A 24,496-nucleotide genomic window follows, 5' to 3' on the forward strand; every position below is an offset into this window, starting at 1 on the left:
TCCAGATCTCAGTGATTCTAAAGGGGAGGGATGACCCAAGTTTGCCTGTATGAGAAATACCTTTTGTGGAAGGGAAGGATAGTTTAAGAGTTTGGGAGGATCTGGAGGAGGTAGGGGTTGGGGAGTTCCAGGATAGAGGGATATAGCAGTGTCAGTTTTAATCAGAAAGACCTCTTCATATAGATGAGCCACAGATGGAATTTCCCATAAAGAGTGTGGCCCTGAATATCAGATAGCCATACCTTCATCCTTTTGCCCAGGTGTATTGAAGAAATGACCCCATAAGACTGAAAAGAAACACCTCCTCACCTGTTTGTAATCAGATTTCGGTCAGATACGAAAGATGCATATTAAATTCAGTAATAAAATCGAATACCAATAACACACGAAAGCTCTACAGTTTAACAATGCAAATACGAGGGAACTTCAAAACGTTTCCGCACTTTTATTTTATTTTTTTTAAACACTATTTAATAAATATCTCAAAAGCAAATTACATCTCCACCTGCAAGGTGAGCTGGCTTCCCTGACTGGTCACATGACATTCAACGACCTACCTTCTTACCACTTCTCCCGCCCCAACCATTTCCCGTGAAAATATGAAAGTGAAAGTGCGGAAACCTTTTGAAGAATCCTCGTATATAATGCAAATCTCAAACACCAGTCAATGTTGGGGCAGCTGTGGCTTCAAGTGTTGCACAAAAGAAGGCTGGAAAAAATACTGACCAGCATTGTAGCATGGCTTATTACCCCATAAAACTTATTATCAATGTATCCTCCTCTATTATAAAAAATTACAACAGAAAAAGAAATAAAAACAGCCATCCCCCTTTTAAAATCTTCAAAACCTGGCAAACATCCAGATTTTTCATTGTCATTTCCATTCTAAAATTATGGAGCTTACCCAAAGGAATAAGCCTAAGGAACACAATCTGACCCTTGGGCATGCTCCTCTGCCATGCACCCATGGCGTAGTATGCTGCCAGTAAGTTCAATTTAAAGGGCTGGGAGAGGATGCTTACATCTCAACTGTCATGTAATCACAATTTTATATCAGCAATCAGGACATAGTAAGTTATGTTACCGTCTTGGTACTTAAAGATACACATTTCTGGCCAAATACTTTTTTCAGGGCTCCTTTGACATCTTTGTTTCTCAGGCTATAGATAAGAGGATTCAGCATTGGTGTGAGGACTGTGTACACTAAAGAGACTAGCCTATCTTTACTGGAGGCATAACCAGAGCCAGGTCTGAAGTATATGGAAATAATTGTTCCATAAAACAAACTGACCACAGTAAGGTGTGCCGCACAGGTGGAGAAAGCCTTCTGCCGGCCTTGAGCAGAACGGATCTTTAGTATGTTTGTGATGACCCAAATATAAGACATTACTATAAAAAAAAATGGGAACAAGACTACCATAATACCCGCCACATTAACCATGGCCTCAGTGGTGCGAGTGTCTGTGCATGCCATTTTCAGAAGTGGTGGTATATCACAAAAGAAATTGGCCACTTTATTTGGGCCACAGAAGGTCAATTTAGATGTCAACACAGTTAGCACTAAGGCATCCATAAAACCGGAGGTCCAGCAACCAGCAGCCAGCAGAAAGCAGATGCTCCTCTTCATTACCAAGCCATAATGTAGGGGCCTACAGATGGCCACATACCTATCATATGCCATTATGGCCAACAGAAAGCACTCTGAGCATCCCAAGAAATGAATAAAGAAAATTTGTTCCAAGCAGCCTTGGACAGAAATTCTTTTTTCGTGGCCCAGAGAGATGGCTAGGATGATGGGTACAGTGGTTGAAATATAGAGGATTTCCAGGAGGGACAAGTTAAAGAGAAAGAAGTACATTGGAGTATGGAGACGGGAGTCCAGTTTGATGATAAAAAGAATGAGAGAGTTTCCTATAAGGCTCAGGTTGTAGATGATCAACAGCAGGGCAAAGAAGAGTATTGAATGCTTTAGAAGATATTGATCTCCCAGCAGGATGAATTCCAATATAATAGTTCCATTCCTTCTTCCTTCCATATTTTTTTACTTTTCTTGATCTCTGAAAGTACAAGATCATAGGCTATTATTTATATTAAGAACCACTTAGGTATTAAGTTGAGAGGTGGTATGAAAAGTATAATAAACTAAGGGCTCCTTTTACAAAGCCACGCTAGGGCCTTAACGCGCAGAATAGCACGTGCTAAATTGCCGCATGCGTTAGCCGCTACTGCCTCCTTTGGAGCAGGCGGTAGATTTCCGGCTAGCGCACGCTATTGTGCGCACTAATCCAGTGCGTGCGTTAAAACCGCTAGCGCGGCTTTGTAAAAGGAGCCCTAAATGTACCTTTCCAGATTCCGGATTGGCTGCAACAGTGAATCAAAAGTTTCTATTGGTCACCCCACCATGCCTTACTGATAGATTAATAAACATATTGGAAATCCTAAAAAAAAAATAAGTTTCACATGCATAAAAGGCCTTTTTAGGAATTATTCGATGGCATAGACATGTACAATTATGTGCACTGACAAGAAGGCATGCCTTTTACATGACCCAGATAAAGGGCAGGATTATCCAATAGGCCCAGTAGGCACGTGCCTAGGGCCCGAAATGGTCAGGGGGGCCCAATGAAGGAGGGCATCAACATTGTTTTTTCCAAATGACAATGGGCCCCTACTGCATCGATTGGCAATGCAGGCCCCCTGATCGGTAACATGGGCCCAACCCCGACCGGCAATGGGCCCCCCCCCCCCATCGACGGAAAGTAAGACAAGCAAGCAACGTGGGTAAGAAAGGCAATGGGAACTGTAATTTTGCGAGCGGTGCTGCTTGCCCAAAGCTTCCCTCTGACGCAGCTTCCTTTTTCCGCCTGGGCGCATGGTGGGGTGGGGCGGGGCAGGGGTCCCAGTGTACTTGTGTGCCTAGGGGCCCTCGATGAATTAATCCTGCCCTGCCCAGCTCAGATATAGTATGTACAGGGGCATAGACTGGGTGGAATGCAGGTGGAGTCATACATCAGTTTATGTGGGTTGTTCATAAAATATCACAAAAAACCCAACCGATAACTAAATAAATCATTATTATATTGACAAACAATGTGAGTAATGAACCTCATGCACCCAGACACTAGTTTTGCTCTACTGCCTTTACTAGGGAAATGCTTTTTCTCACTGCTTCATAATAACACTCAATGTGAAACAGCTCATGAAACAATGAAAAACTTATTTAAGAAAAAACAAAACAAAACATTTAATACCAACAGAGACTCTGCTATTTCAGTTTAACTTTCAACTTATATTGGAATTCTAAAAATTAATCATAAACATCCAAAAACAAAAATCAAAAAAGAAGAAGAAAAAATTATACTGTATATGTAAAAAATAACTACATATAAAGTATATGAATGTGCTCAGTCATATAATACCTATCCCACACCGGCAGTGAAGTGTATATATAGATGTTAATTAAAACATCACAGCACCCTCCTGACTACCAATGATTGACTGCTAGAATTTGTCGACCACAAACAATATAATTTCAAACAAATCAACACCGATCATGTTTCACAGCTGACGCTTCATCAGGAGGAAGACTTGGTAATATCTTCAAGACTCTGACTGGATTGAAAAAGAAAACGTGGCTGTTAGCTTCTTCGTGCACGCCGATTTTTCACTTATACACATTTTGGGTTAGATTTTGTTGTGGACACTTTATTCAACAATTGGAGTATCCCGGCAGCGTTGATTCATTAGCCTGGAAGCATATCAACTAATTACCACAAAGATAAATGCCGCAGCTTTATTATTGATTTCATTGATTTGTTTGAAATTATATTGTTTGTGGTCGACAAATTCTAGCAGTCAATCATTGGTAGTCAGGAGGGTGCTGTGATGTTTTAATTAACATCTATATATACACTTCGCTGCCAGTGTGCGATAGGTATTATATGACTGAGCACATGCATACACTTTATATATAGTTATTTTTTACATATATAATGTTTTTTTCTTTTTTGATTTTTGTTTTTGGATGTTTATGATTAATTTTTAGAATTCCAATATGAGTTGAAGATTAAAGAGATGGCCATGACCCACATATGCTCCTTTTCCCTATTGGCTCAGAGAAAGAGACAGGACCCATTGGTCTCCAGGTGCTGCTACTACAAGGTGATGGAGCAGCAGGGGATGTAGCTCTGACAGCCATCGAGGTCCAGTGGGATACAGAGGAGAGCCAGCAGGATGTGGAAGCAGCACAAGCTAAGAAGGCTGCAGCTGTGGTGGGGGAGGGGGAGAATGATACTGCTTTGAAGCCTATTGTTCCCCCTTCCTGCTGAGTTTTCTGAAGTGGGTGCTGAGTTGGATGAGGGCAGTGAGGGAGTCCAGCCTGCCCAGAGGAGGGGACCCCCATCGACAGTGCAGACACCTTATCCACCTAGCTCAAAGGCTTCTGAGACACATTTCCCTCAATGATTATCACCGTCAGAAAATGTAGCTCCTCAGGCAGGGCTTGGAAGCCCAGAGGCAGTGGATGGAGATCCCGTGGCTGCTTTTGCAAAGCAACACAGCTATCAGCACCCAGTTCCAAGGCCTATGGAGCAACCTGTGTAACCTCATTAGGACTCAGAGAACTACCCAGCTCCCTGCTCAGCAACCTACAACACCCTCCAGCTCCAGCACTAGTCCAGTGCAGAGAGGCAAAGCGACTGCCAAAAAGCACCATGCCTCAATCCTGGGCCCTGTACCACGCCATCCACCTACCATACCTATGATATGGCCGCAATTTCACAGGCATGTACCTGAAGACAATGACACCAGTGATACTGGGAATGGGGACTCTGGCAGTGTTTCTGAGGCTGCAGAAGCTGCCTTTTTTGCTTCAGCACAGTCAAGAGGGGGGTCTGGGAGGGCCAAGGCAAGAGGAGGGAGAGGTAGGCAAGGAGCTCTAGATGCAGCTCTTACTTGTGGGGAGGTGTGTGTGTGTGTGGGGAGAGTGTGTGTGGGGGTGGGTAGGAGTGTGAGTGTGTATGTGGGATATGTGTGGGTGTAGGGAGGGATGCATGGGATGGGGTGTGATGGTGTGGCAGATTTGGTGGTGGTTTACAACAGGTGGTATGCACAAATAAAGCTGTTCGTTTCACTGACCTTTACTGGAAGTTGGGGTCTAGTAAGCGTTGCCTGGCAAGGACCCCCTCCTGGAATGCACCCTGCTCAGCTCTGTGACATGGGGGTTCTCCTCATCCTCTGCATCCAGTGGCTGTTGATGGTGTTGGTGTGGGGGGTCTGGGAGGGGCTGCCTTTATCGTAGGGCAATGTTATGGAGCATGCAGGTGGTCATGAATATCTGAGCCACCTTCTCAGGTCAGTGAAGCAGCTGCTTTCCCGAACAGTCAAGACATCTGAAGCAGTTCTTGAGCTATCCAAAGGTGAGCTCAATGATGGCTCTGGTACTTTTGTGTTGCCTATTGTATTCCTCATTTGCGGCATTTTGTGGGTGCACAATAGGGATCAATAGCCAGGCTCGCTGTGGATACCCTTTGTCACCTATGGGAGAGAGGGAGAGATGAGGAGTGGCAGTGAGATCCTGTTCACCTGCTAAAGTGAGAGATTGATGGGAGCTGGCAGGGAGAGAGTGTTGGGGGGATGATAGTGAGATTAGGGGGTATAGGGTTGGTGTGTCCCTGTGGTGCTTACCTAGCAGCCAACCACCATTGAACTCCCCTTGGGTCACTCTCCTGTAGATTCCAAAATGCTGGAAGATGTAGGCATCGCAGGTTGAACTGGGTATCTGACACACACATCCACTATCTCCCCCTGAGCGTTGCACACAACTTGCATATTCATTTAATGGAACGCTTTCTTGTTTCTGTAGCTGGCCTCGTCTTCCCAGGGGGGGATCTGAGTGCAATGTGTGTGTAGTCTATTACCTATGATTGAGGGGAAATGTGTTATGCTGTAGAATTCGCCCATGGTGCTCTATAGGGCCTAGGGAGGGTGATGTATTCATGGGTGTGGGTGAGGAAGGGTTCTAGGAACTGGGTGAGGCACTTACAGATAGTAGACTGGGTGAGATACGTGTTCGTTGCTAGGACAGACTTAGAAGCTCCCAGTGCATAGGAAGGTGAGGGAAGCAGTTATCTTGAGGTGGACAGGTATGGAGCTATTCCTGCATGTGGGCTGTCATCCGCTGACCTAGATCCTGTATTGCTGCCCTGTCAATATATTGCTGGTCTGTAAGGTCTAGGAAGCAGGACCGAGCCCTGAAGACTCTCCTGCGGGACCCTTCCTGATCTCTCTTTTCCTCTTGTAGCAGAACATCAGCCATGACACGCAACCAGAGGTGCAGACCACTACCCTACCACCACCTACCAAAGGCTGTGCTCCCCTTCCTAGACAAACACCCCCCAGGCACTCGCTATCCCAGCTACAGCTAGACCCAACAGTCCTCAGTCAGTTAGCCCACTCCCTCAGACAAACACAGGTGAGAGAATCAGAACTCACTCTGCACCTCCTGGCCCACAAGATAGACTGACAGAGACAATACAGCTTCAGAGAGCAAGGTGAGTGAGTAAGATGAAATGGAAGGAAGGTGGAGAGGCAGGTATCAGGAAAGAGGGATGGGGAAGGGGAACTGGCAGGGGTCCGTGAGGTGTGGGGTGATGGCACCTCAGCTTTGGAATGCCATGCCTCAGCATTTAAGAGAGGAAAACGACTTGAGTCATTTTAAAAGTAATTTAAAAAGTTTTCTTTTTAAAGATGCTTTTAATCTTTAAATTATGTTTAACACTCTTCCCTCCCTATTGTTTTCTCCATATATGGTTCTCCTCTGTTCTTTAAAACACTGAATTGTAGTTCTATTCCCTTACCTTGTGTATTATTCGGTCTGTAAGTCTATTTGTCTAACCCATTATTCTAAATTTTAAATTGTACGTCTAAATATATGTTTATATTTTTATCAATTTTGTACCTTGCTTAGTAAAACTAAATATGCGATTAATCAAACAAAATAAAACTTGAAATGGGTGAGTGAAAGAAGCAGAACAGGTCACTTACAGGTAACGATGGGGGACAAAGACACAAAGGATGGCAATGTAGCTCCCAGTTATTCCGACACTCGCTCAGCTTTAGCTCTCGAACAGAACAAGATTGCTGGTGGGTCATAAGACCATTTGGGTATCACCTTATGCACTTTTAAAGAGGTCTAACTGTAGGCATGTTTCGGCATGCCCAAGACAAAATGCTGTGGTTTCCGTTATCGCACTTACACGTCCTGTCCATAAACACGCCTATGGAACGCCCACATTTTGAGCATCTTTTGTTGGATGTTTTATGGGTCTGGCGGCGTTCTAGCCGTCTTTACGGTTTCTTGACTTGGACATCCATGGCTCTCCTGGAAATCAAAGCCGCTGCTTGGACATTTCTGGGACGCCCATTTATTTTGATTCTGAACCCCATAGGTGCCATGAAGCTGCATTTTATACAGAATGTAGAGTTTGGAATTGAGACTCCCATGCCAGGAGGTGCTCGTTGGCGATGGTATTTTTTTTAAAAGGATCTGGGTGGGGGGGAAATATTTTATGATTTGTTCTGCTTATGATTAATTGTTGGATATAAGGGAGGGGGATATTTGATGAAAGCTATAATTTGATGATATAATAAGTAATGTTAACGTATAAAATGATTGTATTTGTGTTATACGTATTGTGCGTTTAAAAAATGAATAAAGATTTATAAAAATAAATAAATAAATAAAAGGATCTGGCATCGCAGCGGCCTGAGAACCAAGGGAGCCAGGTTTGATTCTTACTGCAGCTTGTTGTGACTTCAGACAAATCACTTAACCCTCTATTGCCTGTATATGAACTCCAAGCCCCTGTATCTAATCTGTAAATGGCTTTGATTGTAACCACAGAAAGGTGGAATGTCAAACCTCAATCCCCCTTTAAAATACCAAACTTCAATATGAATTTGAGTACATGCCAGAACCCCATTTGGTGTTTTTAGAAAAATATTTTGATGAATTTAAACAGAAAAGTTGCAATTTATTGGCATTAGTTAGCAACATTTTGGATTTTTGTGGGATGCGTTCACAAATTTTATGGCATGCAACTGAAAGTGGAGGGGCATCAGAGGATCAGGGGCATTCACTAAAGCTGTGCAAATAGCAGAGATTCCATGCCAGGATATACATCAGGTTTCAGTTGATGTAGATCCTCAACCCTAGTGTTATTCTATAATTCTTGGCTCTAAGCATGCAACTCAGAGCGCTGTTTATAGAAGAGCCCACTGTTGTGGATTTTTTGGCACTGATTTTTGAGTACCATTTACTGAGTCTAGTCTGGTGTGACTCGGAGACTCATATTACAGAATACTGCTGAGCATATGCTTAGCATTTGCAAGCATGAATGTAACATTCACACACAGTTTGAACCTCAAGAAAACCAACCAAATACATGAGTTGCAATGATACCTTTATTATTCTATTGGATATTCAAAGATGTAAACTTTATAGACAAAAAGGGCTCATTTCTCTAGATAAAAGCATCCTTGCACATTGGGAATAATCGCCTAAGAGAGATGCACTTACTCTTAAAGAGCAGAGAGAGGATGGATGTCTACTTTTTCATCTTTGTTGGCAAGAACGGCAGAAACATTGGGGTCCTGGAGTGCACAGTCAGCTCCAAATTCCTCAACCCAAGCTCTCTGTTAAGTGTCTTCCTCAGGGTCTCTCCAATGAAGGAACTTATCAGAAGCATCTGGATGTGTTGCGTCACTAATCCTCTGAGGGACTGGAATCAGGTCTCTAAGCAGTCCCTTTTTGGAGCTTTTTTTGTTTGTGTTTTTTGCTGTTGTAAATCCCTGTCTATCCTGGTTCACAGAAACAGACTAAATACATTTCCTTTGCTTGTTACCTGTGGAAGCTAAAGGCTCATTAAGGGCACTCCAGAGACATAAGCCACAATACTCCTCTGCACAATCCTCTGTCACACTTTCCCACCGACAATCGTACAAAAACTTGAACTCTTTCCTAGAGTAAAAAGACATTTAGCACAATACTCCATCCAGCACAAATATGTACACCCTGATATCCATTTCTGTCTTCTAACACAAAAACCCTGCTGTTCCTTCCCTTAAAAGACACAAATATTCCATCATGTTTTCAGTTTTCTGAATTATAGAACTGGCTTGGAGGCAGGCGTCAGCGGGTGGTGGTGAATGGCACCCCCTCTGAAATGACGGAGGTGATCAGTGGAGTGCCGCAGGGCTCGGTCTTGGGCCCGATCCTGTTCAATATCTTTATAAGAGACTTGGCAGAAGGGTTTCGAGGTAAAATAACGTTATTCGCAGATGACGCCAAACTATGCAATGTAGTAGAAAGGAGTGCAACGGTCAAAAACTCAATGTCCGACAATATGAAGCACGACCTACTCCTATTGGAGTGCTGGTCTAGGATCTGGCAACTAGGTTTCAATGCCAAAAAATGCAAAGTCATGCACCTTGGCAGCCAAAATCCATGCAAAACTTACACCCTTAATGGCGAGATCCTAGCAAGGACTGTAGCAGAACGGGACTTAGGGGTGATCATCAGTGAAGATATAAAGACTGCCAATCAAGTGGAACAGGCTTCATCTAAGGCTAGACAAATCATAGGGTGTATACGTAGGGGTTTCGTCAATCATAAGCCTGAAGTCATTATGCCATTGTATAGATCCATGGTGAGACCCCATCTGGAATACTGTGTACAATTCTGGAGGCCTCATTACCGCAAAGATGTGCTGAGACTGGAGTCGGTCCAGCGAATGGCCACCCGGATGGTCTCAGGACTCAAGGACCTCCCGTACGAGGAACGGCTGGATAAGTTGCGGCTATACTCTCTCGAGGAACGCAGAGAGAGGGGAGACATGATCGAGACGTTCAAATATCTCACGGGCCGTATCGAGGTGGAAGAAGATATCTTCTTTTTCAAAGGTCCCACGGCTACAAGAGGGCATCCATGGAAACTCAGGGGAGGTAAGCTGCACGGTGACACCAGAAAGTACTTTTTCACCGAGAGAGTGGTGGATCGCTGGAATGGCCTTCCACTTCAGGTGATTGAGGCCAGCAGCGTGCCCGATTTTAAGACAAAATGGGATCGTCATGTGGGTTCTCTTCACAGAGAAAGGTAGGGGAGGGTCATTGAGGTGGGCAGACTGGATGGGCCGTGGCCCTTATCTGCCGTCTATTTCTATGTTTCTATGTTACCCTAATAACCATTATGCACTCAAATACACATAGAGCAGTGATCTCCAACCTTTTCCATGTAAAGGGTCACAAAGTGGACACAAGAGAGCTCCAGGGACCACCACAGAATTTTAGGCTTGCAAATGTAATTTTAAATACTAATTTTGGTTCTACACAGATGCTGCCATTCAGTAGTGCAACATCATGCAAGTAAGTGCAAGCGATGAGGGTGCCACAACACAGACACGACATTTCATTGCTGCCTGTCAGCCCACATTGATGCAAAGTACCATGACCTTTTCTCTGAGTGTGTGGTGCAGTGGTTAGAGCTACAGCCTCGGCACCCTGAGGTTGTGGGTTCTAATCCCACACTGCTCCTTGTGAGCAAGTCACTTGATCCCCATTGCCCCAGATAGGTTAGATAGAGTGGGAGCCCACTGGGACAAATAGGGAAAAATGCTTGAGTACCTGAATAATTTGTAATCTGCATAGAATTGTAGGATATGCAGAATATAAATTATAAATAAATAAACATTTTCAAACCTAAAAAAACAATATAAAAATGGGAGGTGTATGTTCGCCAGCAAAAAGTAAACCTGTAATTCCACTTTGCTTAGATTTTTGGTGCTGAGCTAGAGCAGAGGTGCACCATCAGGAGGTTTTGCCAAATCTGAGGGTAAAAAAAGGCCCCCTGAAGCTCCATTTGGTCATGTGTGTCTTCGTGGTCACATTGACTCGCATGTGCACGCATGCAAAGGAAGAGGCAACTCTCCTGATATTTGCCTGCATGCACATGGATGGCAATGTGTCCACGTAGGCACTTGTGACCCAGCGGAGCTTCACGGTAGAGAATGATACGGGGACAAATTTGTCCCCGTCCCTGCGAGATCTCAATATTCCCGTCACACCCGCAAAAGTTCTGTTCCTGTCCCATTCCTGCAAGCTCTGCTTTAACCACACAAGTTTCAAACACTTCGAGGCTTGTGCAGATGAAGACAGAGCCTGCAGGAATGAGGCAGGGATGGGAAATTTAGAACCCACAGGGACGGGGACAAATTTGACCCTGTGTCATTCTCTACCACAGGCCTTTTTTTTCCTATCCACAGTATTGGATATGATGGCCACAAAAATGGACTGTGGGGGCTGCATGTTGGAGACCATTGACATAAGGACTCATTATCAAAACAGAAAAACATCCAAAAGAGGGCACAAAGTGGCAGATGGATTTATTAAAATTTTTGGGAAGAACCTCTAAATCTCTATTTTCATAATTTGTTTTAAACACAGTTTTCTCCACAGTACAGTTACAGTTTATCTAAAACTCAAGGAGGGATGTGCTAGGTGCTTGATTTGGGTAGGATTAGGGTGTCGAAGTTTTTCTACAATAATGGAACATTGTAAAACATCCAGGGCAGAAAATAGGATGTTTTAAGCTAGTCCTTTTTCATAATGACTAATTCCAAAAAGGTGCCCGAACTAATCAGATAACCACTGGAGGGATAAAGACATGACCTCTGCTTAATCCCCCAGTAGTCACTGACCCCCTCCCAACCTGAAACTGACAGTACATACCAGGATCTATGACAGCCGCAGATATAATGGGCATTCCTCATAGAGAAGCAGGCAGGTCCCTGGAGTAGCTTAGTGGTCAGTGCAATGGACTGTAGAAAGGATTCAAGAAACATAGAAACATAGAAGATGACGGCAGAAAAGGGCTACAGCCCATCAAGTCTGACCACTCTGCTTACCCACCCCCTGTCTATGCCCTAATGACCCAATTTCCTTATCTTGACCCTTGTAGGGATCCCATTTATTCTTAAAGTCTGGCACGCTGTCTGCCTCGATCACCTGCACTGGAAGCTTGTTCCAATGATCAACCACTCTCTCTGTGAAGAAATACTTTCTGGTGTCGCCATGAAATTTTCCGCCCCTGAGTTTGAGCGGGTGCCCTCTTGTGGCCGAGGGTCCCTTGAGAAAGAAAATATCATCTTCCACTTCGACACGTCCCGTGAGGTACTTAAATGTTTCGATCATGTCTCCCCTCTCCCTACGTTCCTCAAGAGTGTAGAGCTGCAATTTGTTCAGTCTCTCTTCGTACGAGAGACCCTTGAGCCCCGAGATCATCCTGGTGGCCGTCCGTTGAACCGATTCAATTCTGCGCACATCTTTACTGTAATGTGGCCTCCAGAATTGCACACAGTACTCCAGATGAGGTCTCACCATGGCCCTGTACAACGGCAAGAAAGGACTGGACAATTTCCTGCTGGAAAAGGGGATGGAGGGGTATAGATAGAGGATTACCGTATTTTCGCGGATATAACGCGCGCGTTATACGTGATTTTACGTACCGCGCATACCCCTCGCGCGTTATATGCCTGAGTGCGGTATACAAAAGTTTTTAAACATAGTTCCCACCCCGCCCGACGCCCGATTCACCCCCCCAGCAGGACCGCTCGCACCCCCACCCCGAACGACCGCTCGCACGCGCTCCCACCCGCACCCGCATCCACGATCGGAGCAAGAGGGAGCCCAAGCCCTCTTGCCCGGCCGACTCCCCGACGTCCGATACATCCCCCCCCGGCAGGACCACTCGCACCCTCACCCCGAAGGACCGCCGACTCCCCAACAATATCGGGCCAGGAGGGAGCCCAAACCCTCCTGGCCACGGCGACCCCCTAACCCCCACCCTGCACTACATTACGGGCAGGAGGGATCCCAGGCCCTCCTGCCCTCGACGCAAACCCCCCTCCCTCCAACGACCGCCCCCCCCCAAGAACCTCCGCCCGTCCCCCAGCCGACCCGCGACCCCCCTGGCCGACCCCCACGACACCCCCACCCGCCTTCCCCGTACCTTTGTGTAGTTGGGCCAGAAGGGAGCCCAAACCCTCCTGGCCACGGCGACCCCCTAACCCCACCCCGCACTACATTACGGGCAGGAGGGATCCCAGGCCCTCCTGCCCTCGACGCAAACCCCCCTCCCCCCCAGCCGACCCGCGACCCCCCTTGCCGACCCCCACGACCCCCCCACCCCCCTTCCCCGTACCTTTGGAAGTTGGCCGGACAGACGGGAGCCAAACCCGCCTGTCCGGCAGGCAGCCAACGAAGGAATGAGGCCGGATTGGCCCATCCGTCCTAAAGCTCCGCCTACTGGTGGGGCCTAAGGCGCGTGGGCCAATCAGAATAGGCCCTGGAGCCTTAGGTCCCACCTGGGGGCGCGGCCTGAGGCACATGGGCCAAACCCACACCATGTGTCTCAGGCCGCGCCCCCAGGTGGGACCTAAGGCTCCAGGGCCTATTCTGATTGGCCCACGCGCCTTAGGCCCCACCAGTAGGCGGAGCTTTAGGACGGATGGGCCAATCCGGCCTCATTCCTTCGTTGGCTGCCTGCCGGACAGGCGGGTTTGGCTCCCGTCTGTCCGGCCAACTTCCAAAGGTACGGGGAAGGGGGGTGGGGGGGTCGTGGGGGTCGGCACGGGGGGTCGCGGGTCGGCTGGGGGGGAGGGGGGTTTGCGTCGAGGGCAGGAGGGCCTGGGATCCCTCCTGCCCGTAATGTAGTGCGGGGTGGGGTTAGGGGGTCGCCGTGGCCAGGAGGGTTTGGGCTCCCTTCTGGCCCAACTACACAAAGGTACGGGGAAGGCGGGTGGGGGTGTCGTGGGGGTCGGCCAGGGGGGTCGCGGGTCGGCTGGGGGACGGGCGGAGGTTCTTGGGGGGGGGCGGTCGTTGGGGGGAGGGGGTTTGCGTCGAGGGCAGGAGGGCCTGGGATCCCTCCTGCCCGTAATGTAGTGCGGGGTGGGGTTAGGGGGTCGCCGTGGCCAGGAGGGTTTGGGCTCCCTCCTGGCCCGATATTGTTGGGGAGTCGGCGGTCCTTCGGGGTGAGGGTGCGAGTGGTCCTGCCGGGGGGGGGGATGTATCGGACGTCGGGGGGGGGGGCATCAGGCTTTCAGGATGGGGACAGACCTTCAAGGGGGGACAGGACTTCAAGGGAGGACAGTGCACGGAAGTCAGGGGGGGTGAACGGAGAGTCGGGACAGCGCACGGAAAGTCAGGGCGGGCGAAAGGAGAGTCGGGCAGCATGCGCGTTATATGCCTGAGCGCGGTATAGAAAAGTTTTTGTACATATCATCGTGATTTCTGCGCGCTATACCCCTGTGCGCGTTTTACAATGGTGCGCGTTATATCCGCGAAAATTCGGTACTGCACAGGTCCTGGACTTGTTGGGCCGCCGCGTGAGCGGACTGCTGGGCACGATGGTCCTCAGGTCTGACCCAGCAGAGGCATTGCTTATGTAAAAAGGGACCCTGGCCTATATCCCACTCTAACTTGTACACCTGTGGTGGAATGTGTGAGCTCCACAACCACAAAATACCCACTGAACTCACATATAGGTGACACCTGCAGGCACAAGGGCTATTGTAGTAATATAGAGCTGGGTACAGTGATGTGATGGGTATCTAGGGCGTTTTTTGTGAAGTTCACTGCAGTGCTCCTTAGGCTGCCCCACTGCCCTACTGGGATGTCAGCGTGGCCAGTCAAGTAAGACTTCTGGCTCCCAGACATCCCAATGGCTTGCTTTTGTGTGTGTTTTCCCTTGGGCGCATTTTGTTTGAAAATGGCCCTCAAAGAAAGATGCTCTGATCACTAAATACACTTCTCCCTCTGTATTTGCTGTGATAGGGGATTAACAGACCCGTGAATACAGAAAAACTGCAAATAACATTTTCATATGTTATTTACTGTTTTCTATTGAAAACCATTGTGAATATGGTGAAACTTCGAATAAGGGGTAAGGGGAGCAGAGAGATGGAGAAGCTGGCTGTGTACATTGGAGGGACAGAGATAGGATCAAGCTTGCTTTACGTGGGTAAGGGGGCAGAAATGGACTTGCTAGCTGTAGAAGTGTGAATGTGGGGCAGAATGAGGTGGCGGAGTGTATTGGGAGGAGGAATAGAAAGAGACAATCTGGCCATGTGAATTTGGTGTTGGAGACATAAGTCTTGAATAAACCATAAGATAGAGGGATGGGCTGGCTGTATGTGTGGGTGTAAGGTGGGAACACAAAGAGGTGTCAATATGCAATGAACAAGAGGAAGCAGATAGATGGACAGGCTGGCTTTATTTATTGGGGAGGGGGGGGGGGGGTGGCAGCAGAAAAGGGGATAGGCTGGGGGATAGCAAGAGAAAAGATTTTGTTTTAGTCCTTTATTCAATAATATATAAAAACTGGCCTTTTCCCCAGATCAGAAGGAATTATCTTAATGTTATTGAGAAAGACACGGGGGAAGCCACTGCTTGCCCTGTATTGAGAGCATGGAATATTGCTACACCTTGGGTTTTGGCCAGGTACTGATGACCTGGATTGGCCACCGTGAGAACGGGCTACTGGGCTTTCGGACCATTGGTCTGACCCAGTAAGGCTATTCGTATGTTATGTTCATTCCCAAGAACCCAAAACTCAGCCCCTCTTATGTGACCAAATATTGGTCAGTAGCTTCCATCCTCTTATTTATCCAAATGATGGAAGGATATGTCACAGAACAACTTAAATGCTATTTATAACACTTCAATATCCTCCACCCTTCACAATCCAGATTCAGGAAAAATCACAGCAATACTAGTCAATATTGGGGCAGCTGTGGCTTCAAGTGTTGCACAAAAGAAGGCTGGAAAAAGTGCTGACCAGCATTGTAACATGACTTATTACCCCCACAAAACTTATATCAGTGTAAATGCCACTTTACGTTATGGAAATTGTGAACAATTAGATCTTATTTTGAATTTACTGCTTTTAGATTACTGGTTCAATCGTTACTGCTGAGTCTTCTCGATTATTGCAATATTATCTGACAGTCACCAAGAAAGAATTAGCAAGACTTAGAATAATACAGAATACAGCGATCAGAATGATTTATGGCCTGAAGAAATTTGATCATGTTACACTCTTTTATTGCAAATTGTATTGGCTGCCAATGGAGGCCCAGGTATTGTTTAAACTAGGCTGTTTCTATTACAAGGCTGTTTATGGTACAGCTCCTTACTTAGTCAATAGATTTTCTTTAGCATCATACAGACATAGTAGAAGAACTCATCCTTTGTTTAATTTTCCATCTGTCCAGGGATGCAGGAGTAAGAAATTTCTAAATCATACTTTGGCATCTCAGGCAGCTCTTCATGACAACTAATTCCAAATATTGATGCATACTACCCATTCCTATGGCCATTTCTAAATATTTGCCTGTTTAATGAATCATCTTATTTCATGTAACATGTTTACTTTTAGAACTTTTTGTAAACTGCGTTGAACTTCTGGTTATGCAGTCAATAAGCACAATGTTATGTCCGCCTCTATTATAAAAATTTGCAACAGAAAAAGAAATAAAACCAACTATTCCCCCTTTAAAATCTTCAAAACCTGGCAAACTTCCAGTTTCTTTTTCATTGTCATTATTCCCATTCTAAAATTATGGAGCTTACCCAAAGGAATAAGCCTAGGAACACAGTCTGACCCTTGAGCATGCTCCTCTGGCATGCACTCGTGGTATAGTACACTGCCAGTAAGTTCAATTTAAAGAGCTGGGAAGAGTATGCTTATATCTCAATTGCCATGTGATCACAATTTGATATCAGTAATCAGGATACAGTCTCTACTAGTTTTATTACATATCCCATTTAAGAATGTCTCGGTGGTATCAGCAATCAAGACACAGTAAGTTATGTTACTATCTTGGTACTTAAAGCTACACATTTCTGGCCAAATACTTTTTTCAGGGCTCCTTTGACTTCTTTGTTTCTCAGGCTATAGATAAGAGGATTCAGCATTGGTGTGAGGACTGTGTACACTAAAGAGACCAGCCTATCTTTACTGGAGGCATAACCAGAGCCAGGTCTGAAGTATATGGAAATAATTGTTCCATAAAACAAACTGACTACAGTAAGGTGGGCTGCACAGGTGGAGAAAGCCTTTTGCCGACCTTGAGCAGAACGGATCTTTAGTATGTTTGTGATGACCCAAATATAAGACATTACTATAAAAAAAAATGGGAACAAGACTGCCATCGTGCTTGCCACATTAAGTATGGCCTCAATGGTGTGAGTGTCTGTGCATGTCAGCTTCAGAAGTGGTGGTATATCACAAAAGAAATTGGCTACTTTATTTGGGCCACAGAAGGTCAGTTTAGATGTTGATATAGCTAGCACAAAAGCTTCTAGGAAACCAGAGGCCCAGCAACCAGTAGCTAGCAGAAAGCAGATGCTCTTCTTCATCACCAAGCCATAATGTAGGGGCCTACAGATGGCCACATATCTATCATATGCCATTGCGGCCAACAGAAAGCACTCTGAGCACCCAAAGAAATGCATAAAGAAAATTTGTACCAAGCAACCTTGGACAGAAATTATTTTCTCATGGCCCAGAGAGATGGCTAGGATGATGGGTACAGTGGTTGAAATATAGAGGATTTCCAGGAGGGACAAGTTAAAGAGAAAGAAGTACATTGGAGTATGGAGACGGGAGTCCAGTTTGATGATAAAAAGAATGAGAGAGTTTCCTATTAGGCTCAGGTTGTAGAAGATCAACAGCAGGGCAAAGAAGAGTATTGAATGCTTTAGAAGATACTGATCTCCCAGCAGGATGAATTCCAATATAATAGTTCCATTCCTTCTTCCTTCCATATTTTTTGCTTTTCTTGATCTCTGAAAGTACAAGATCATAGGCTATTATTTATATTAAGAACCACTTAGGTATTAAGTTGAGAGGAGGTATAAAAAGTATAATAAACTAAATGCACCTTTCCAGATTCTGGATTGGCTGTAATAGTGAATCAAAAGTATTTATTGGTTACCCCACCATGCCCTAATGATAGATTAATACACATATTGGAAATCATTTTTAAATAAATCAGTTTCACATGCATAAAAGACATTTTTAGGAATTATTCAATGGCATAGACACGTAAAAGTATGTGCAGTAACAAGAAGGCAACCACTTTTACATGACCCAGAAATAGTATGTTAGGGGGCATAGTCTGGGTGGAGTGCAGGTGGAGTCTCACATCAGAGTATATGGGTTGATCTAGAATCAGAAAATAATATTAAATATTGAACTAAGGCCAGTACTGGGCAGACTTGCACAGTCTGTATCTGTGTATGGCCATTTGGTGGGGGATGGGCTGGGGAGTGCTTCAGTGGCTGGGAGGGTGTAGATGGGCTGGAATAAGTTTTAACTGAGATTTCGGCAGTAGGAACCCAAGCACAGTACCGGGTAGAGCTTTGGATTCTTGCCCAGAAATAGCTAAGAAAAAAAATTAAAAAATTTAAATTGAATCAGGTTGGGCAGACTGGATGGACCATTCGGGTCTTTATTTGCCGTCATCTACTATGTTACTATGTTTATGAAATATCACAAAAAAATGAACAAGACACCAATTTTGTTCTACTGCCTTTATTGGGGTAATGCTTTTTCTCATTGGTTCATAATAATAATAATAATAATAACTTTATTCTTCTATACCGCCACAATCTAATAACTCACAATATGAAACTGCTCATGCAACAATGAAAACTTATTTTTTAAAAACCACCCCAAAACCACTTAACTTAATAACAACGGAGGCTCTGCCATTTAAGCTCTTTAGCTTCATCAGGGGTTAGTGTTTTTTTAAAGCTCTTCGCAATGTGAAAAACTTCATGTTGTAGTTTCAACTCAGGTTACTTTTAAACAAACCTTCCAAGATATAAAAAATCTTTAGTAAAAAAGCTCAAGCGATATCAAACTATTACATTAGATAGAGTGTGAGCCCACTGGGACAGATAGGGAAAAATGATTGAGTACCTGAATATAAACAGCTTAGGGCTCCTTTTACAAAGGCATGCTAGCCGCTACCGCCTCCTTTTAAGCAGGCGGTAATTTTTTCAGCTAGCGTGCGCTATAGCACGCGCTAATCTTGTGCGTGCACTAAAAACACTAGCGTACCTTAGTAAAAGGAGCCCTTAGTCTTTAAGTGGTATATAAATACTAAAAATAAATAAATATTAATTCATGCATCTTTCAAAGGTGAATAATGAATTTCAAATATTTACCCAACATCAAATCACCTTCTTTTTTAGCTTTCTTTGATGTCATTCAACTTTACACTGACTTAAAATGGTGCTGGGTATTTAATACGCCATCACCAAACAACCATTCCATGTGATTGACGTCATAAGCTCTCTCAAACAATCACAATTGGGAAATGTAAAAAGTGAACAAGAAAGGGATCAGGGTGTACTGATAGATAGGACCCTGAAGCCGTCGGCACAATGCGCGGCAGCGGCAAATAAGGCAAATAGAATGTTGGGCATGATAAAGAAAGGAATCTCGAGTAGATCGGAGAAAGTTATAATGCCGCTTTATAGGGCAATGGTCAGACCCCACTTGGAATACTGCGTCCAACATTGGTCTCCCTACCTAAAGAAGGATATAAAACTGCTGGAGAGGGTGCAGAGACGAGCAACTAAACTAGTGAAGTGTATGGAGAAACTGGAATATGAGGATCGACTTAAAACACTGGGATTGTTCTCCCTCGAGAAAAGGAGGCTGCGTGGGGATATGATCGAGACCTTCAAAATACTGAAAGGAATCGACAAAATAGAGCAGAGAAGATTATTTACATTGTCCAATTTGACACGGACAAGAGGACATGAAATGAAGCTAAGGGGGGGCAAGTTCAGGACTAATGTCAGGAAGTTCTGCTTCACACAGAGAGTGGTTGACATCTGGAATACTCTCCCAGGGGAGATTATTGCGGAATCGACAGTCCTAGGCTTCAAAAGCAAACTAGATGCATATCTCCTTGAGAGAGGCATATAAAGATATGGTTGGCTATAAAATAAGCCAGGTGTATACCTAGCAGGGCCTCCGCGTGTGCGGATCGCCGGACTTGATGGACCGAAGGTCTGATCCGGAGATGGCGCTTCTTATGTTCTTATGTTCATTTCGGCACATTGTCTTCCACTATATCAATGAAGAAACATCTCAAACTGTTAAAACTATGCTAATGTTCTTGACAATGTTCAACTAGGGCTGCTTCCATAAGTCCTTTCTTCACACTGGACCTGTGTTCATTTAACCATACTTTTAAACTTCTGCTGGTCTTTTTTTTTTTTTTTTTAATAATTTTTTATTGAAAATTGCAACAGAAACAATACAAACAGAGGGCAGAACATGCCAAACCAGAACAAAGCAAGGAGTACAAAAGAGCTCCATAACGGAGCTTCAACATTGAGAACAGAGTAACGAGGACACATCAAAGCCCCCTGGACACCGTTCCCATCGCAACCAACATTTTCTATATTATCTCCCACATGCTCACCCCCCCAGTCAACCAACATTCATCCAGCTCATCAACTAACTTACCTGTCAGAACACACCAAACACCGCTCAATCATACCAGTAACTGCCTATTGATCCAAAGGGAGAAGCAAGGAGGCAGATAACACCAACAAAGTTCTATCAAGGGCTACATAACCCCTTCAAAGGTCTATGAAGCCCCATGGCAGCAAAGCGGGAGGTCCTTCCAAAAAGCCACATAGCACACAAGGTCCAGTCTCTTGGAAAAGGAGAACCGCTGGCATTCAAATCAGGCGAGCGAGGCCAGCTTCCCAAGCCAGTGAGACCCACTGCTGCAGTAAAAGATGTTTAACCTCCAGTACAGCCAAATAAATACATTTCCGTTGGGCCAGCGAGAACCCTGTCAGTATGAGCTCTCTCTGATCCCCCAGCAATAGCAAGCTATAGTCCCAGGGGATGGGATGCTTCACAATCTGCTCCAGCAGGGGGAGGGCCATCAACCATAATTTTGTAGTGGGGCATTCCAGGAAGAGTTGGATGAGTGTACCTGATGATTTGGTACACTTAGGACAAATCCCCCACCCAGATGCCCATGCATGCTGAGAAAGGGAAGAGAAGTCCTGTGTAGGAAAAGCCCAGGTGAAGACCCCTGAGAATTCCCCAATATCGCAGAAACAGGCCAATACAGCTAAAATCTAAAATGGTTGCTGAAAGAGCAAAATTGACACTCTGACTAAAAACTGTCAGCTCTGCTTTCTTGAGAGCAAGGTCAAATAGAAGGCACAGCTGGAAAGAAAAACAATTCTAGTGAAAAAGGGATCCTGGCCCTATATTAACAGGTTCAACTGATGGAAGTTTCACAAGAAAAAGGATGATGATGGGAAAGATTCACCATGATACTGACGGATGCTGCGCAAGAAACAAGAGATGTAAGAATGTAAGAGAACTAACCACAGAGCTGAAAAGCCGTTAGGCTCAGGTGCTTGAAAGAGGATCTTGATATATTAACAGGACATTTACGGGGAAATAGGATAGAATTAGATAAGAAAGGGCGTGGCGCACAGTATCACTCATTATACTAACCAATCAATAGATTAATAAATGAGATAATAAATATGATTAACCAATGAAAATATGAAATGTAACCTGCACCAAGGTGGGCCAGAGCTATCAGAATCATATAAAAGAAAGCTCCTTGGATCATAGTTTCAGAACTCATCAGAAGTTCTCCATCAGTCTGGCCAGCCTGGTGTATGCTCTATTACTCTGTATGCTGTATGATTTGTTCCTGTACGCTATTGCTGTTTGATTATTAAATTTATATTACTTGAATCAGCATAAAGAGAGTCGAGTGGTCTATCAGTGGAGGCCGTAATAGCCGGCTCTTCAGTGCCCCCTGAACTCGGGAAAGATAGGCCCTATGTAAAATTTTAAATTGTAGTTCTTTAAGATCGGTTAGCCCACCAAAAGAGTGGACATGGTCTAAAAATGTTTTCCTATCTTAGGTTACAGCTAATTCCCTTTGCCAAGTAGCCGCCATTCCATCAATAGGCTGTAGGGGTAAGGCCGCTTTCAATATTCTATACCTTGTGGATAATTTTTTCAGTCCCTATGGGGTCATTAAAAACTGAGCATCTAGCGAACCACAGAGCCAAGTGTCCCCCATTTCTGGTGTAGAGAGTTATAATAATGGTGACTTTGTAGATAAGCACAGAAATGGGAGGACGGCAGATCCCACCGAGCGAACCTGAGCGAACATAGGGAATTTTCCTCCCCCAGATCCCACAAGTCTTTCAAGGTGGTACACCCCCCTCTGCTCCCATAGGTGAACCCATGAGCGACCCATACCCAGGGCTATCATCTCATTGCCAGTCAGCTGCAGCAAAAGAAATGCCTCTGAAGTCTTCTGCTGTTGCCTCCTCCACCAGCGCCACGCCATCTGGAGAGGACAAAGGAGCCTCATCATGAAGGAGCCACCCAAGAGTTCCACTGATTGGGAATGTAAAAGATTCACCAAAGTGTGTGGTGAGCTTGCCCATCCCTCATGAATGAGGCGGAATAAGGCCGTCATTGTATAATCTTAGGTCAGGCCCAACAGCAAAAGTTCAGACTTATCACAGTTCACTGGGGTAGGGGTCACTGGCCTCTGCAGCCCGATATAGGCCTGCAAAGAGCTCAGGGGGTGAACAGAGCCACCACAGCACAGTTTTGCCCGCTATCTCATGTCCAGCAACTCAGCAGAACCAGCTCCCAAACCCAGACAGGGTGCCAATTGCAAACAGCAAGATATCTGGGCCGAAGATAACAGTAGAGGCCATCCTCCTGGAAATAGGCAGGCAGGCAGCCCTGGTCACTCCTTTGAACCCTCAGTCAAATCCTCCTCCGATGCACAGAGCAGTAGCAGCCAGTAGCAAAATGCTTGTTGACCAGTATAATGGCCAACTCATTTACTTACTAATTTCTTAACTTGAGGAGAGTATGATGGAACCAAAATGCAATTACTGAGGAAGTATCAATCAAAAATACTGAAAATACAAATTACTTCCTATTAAACTTTGTAAAAAGCACACACCGCTATATTAAACATATCTGCTGTGTGTTATGCCGTGCCTCAGAGACCGAGTCATCCAGCAAGGTTTTTTCTATTGCCAATCTTCGGTCAGAGTCTCAATCATAGGCAACTGGCATGTGCTAACGGCACTAAATATTTTCTTATTGTTTTCTTATTGTTTTATATTTTTTCTAACTTTTTGTATCTATTTTTATGACTTTGGATTCTTGTTTTGTTCTTTTAAAACATCATAAATAAATATCCAAACTTTTAATAAGATAGTGCATAAATTCAAATAAGCACTTATCTGAGTCAAAAGTCAGCACTGTTTAAATCCCAACGGGGCCACCGTTTCACCCGATGTGGCTTCGTCAGGGGAAATCATTGACAGTGCCTGAAACACAAAAAGTTCCGTTAATCTTACTATATGGTAACTGAGCGTAAACTTTAAATTCAATACAATACCGCATTCTTTATTCAAAATTTAGCTTAGCAACTTACGGAACAGGAAACGACCTAGCTCCTCTGCATAAATTTCTCTCTGAAATGGTGGCGAACTTTGAGAACGCCGAGCTATTTAAATTTTTTTTGCATGTTCATTGGTCACATTCATTCGTTCAATGACAACAATTTACTCACGTTTGTTACGTGAGGGACGTAAGCACCGGCAGGCCCGCATAGGGCAATTTAAATAGTTCAGCGTTCTCAAAGTTCGCCGCCATTTCAGAGAGAAATTTATGCAGAGGAGCTAGGTCGTTTCCTGTTCCGTAAGTTGCTAAGCTAAATTTTGAATAAAGAATGCGGTATTGTATTGAATTTAAAGTTTACGCTCAGTTACCATATAGTAAGATTAACGGAACTTTTTGTGTTTCAGGCACTGTCAATGATTTCCCCTGACGAAGCCACATCGGGTGAAACGGTGGCCCCGTTGGGATTTAAACAGTGCTGACTTTTGACTCAGATAAGTGCTTATTTGAATTTATGCACTATCTTATTAAAAGTTTGGATATTTATTTATGATGTTTTAAAAGAACAAAACAAGAATCCAAAGTCATAAAAATAGATACAAAAAGTTAGAAAAAATATAAAAAAATAAGAAAACAATAAGAAAATATTTAGTGCCGTTAGCACATGCCAGTTGCCTATGATTGAGACTCTGACCGAAGATTGGCAATAGAAAAAACCTTGCTGGATGACTCGGTCTCTGAGGCACGGCATAACACACAGCAGATATGTTTAATATAGCGGTGTGTGCTTTCTACAAAGTTTAATAGGAAGTAATTTGTATTTTCAGTATTCATGAGAGTATGATGGACTCAGGAGCTCTTTTAAATTGTTTGCACGTGAATAAGCTATTCTCAATTGAGCATTATGAAAAACATAACATAACATAAAAATGTATTTATCTA

General features: G+C 44.7%; 2 protein-coding genes across 2 annotated transcripts; both read right to left on the reverse strand.

The window, feature by feature from the left end:
- Window positions 1–1,075: 1,075 nt before the first annotated feature.
- On the reverse strand, window positions 1,076–2,035 carry LOC117368297 (olfactory receptor 5V1-like). The gene has a single exon (XM_033961817.1). The coding sequence runs from the start codon at window positions 2,033–2,035 to the stop codon at window positions 1,076–1,078; it is 960 nt and encodes a 319-aa protein (XP_033817708.1).
- Window positions 2,036–16,766: 14,731 nt separating this feature from the next.
- Window positions 16,767–17,880, reverse strand: LOC117368301 (olfactory receptor 5V1-like). The gene has a single exon (XM_033961831.1). The coding sequence runs from the start codon at window positions 17,878–17,880 to the stop codon at window positions 16,921–16,923; it is 960 nt and encodes a 319-aa protein (XP_033817722.1). The 3' UTR covers window positions 16,767–16,920.
- Between the last annotated feature and the right edge of the window lie 6,616 nt (window positions 17,881–24,496).

This window comes from Geotrypetes seraphini, chromosome 1 (genome assembly GCF_902459505.1).
Source record: "Geotrypetes seraphini chromosome 1, aGeoSer1.1, whole genome shotgun sequence".
In the NCBI taxonomy this organism is placed as follows: Eukaryota; Metazoa; Chordata; class Amphibia; order Gymnophiona; family Dermophiidae; genus Geotrypetes; species Geotrypetes seraphini.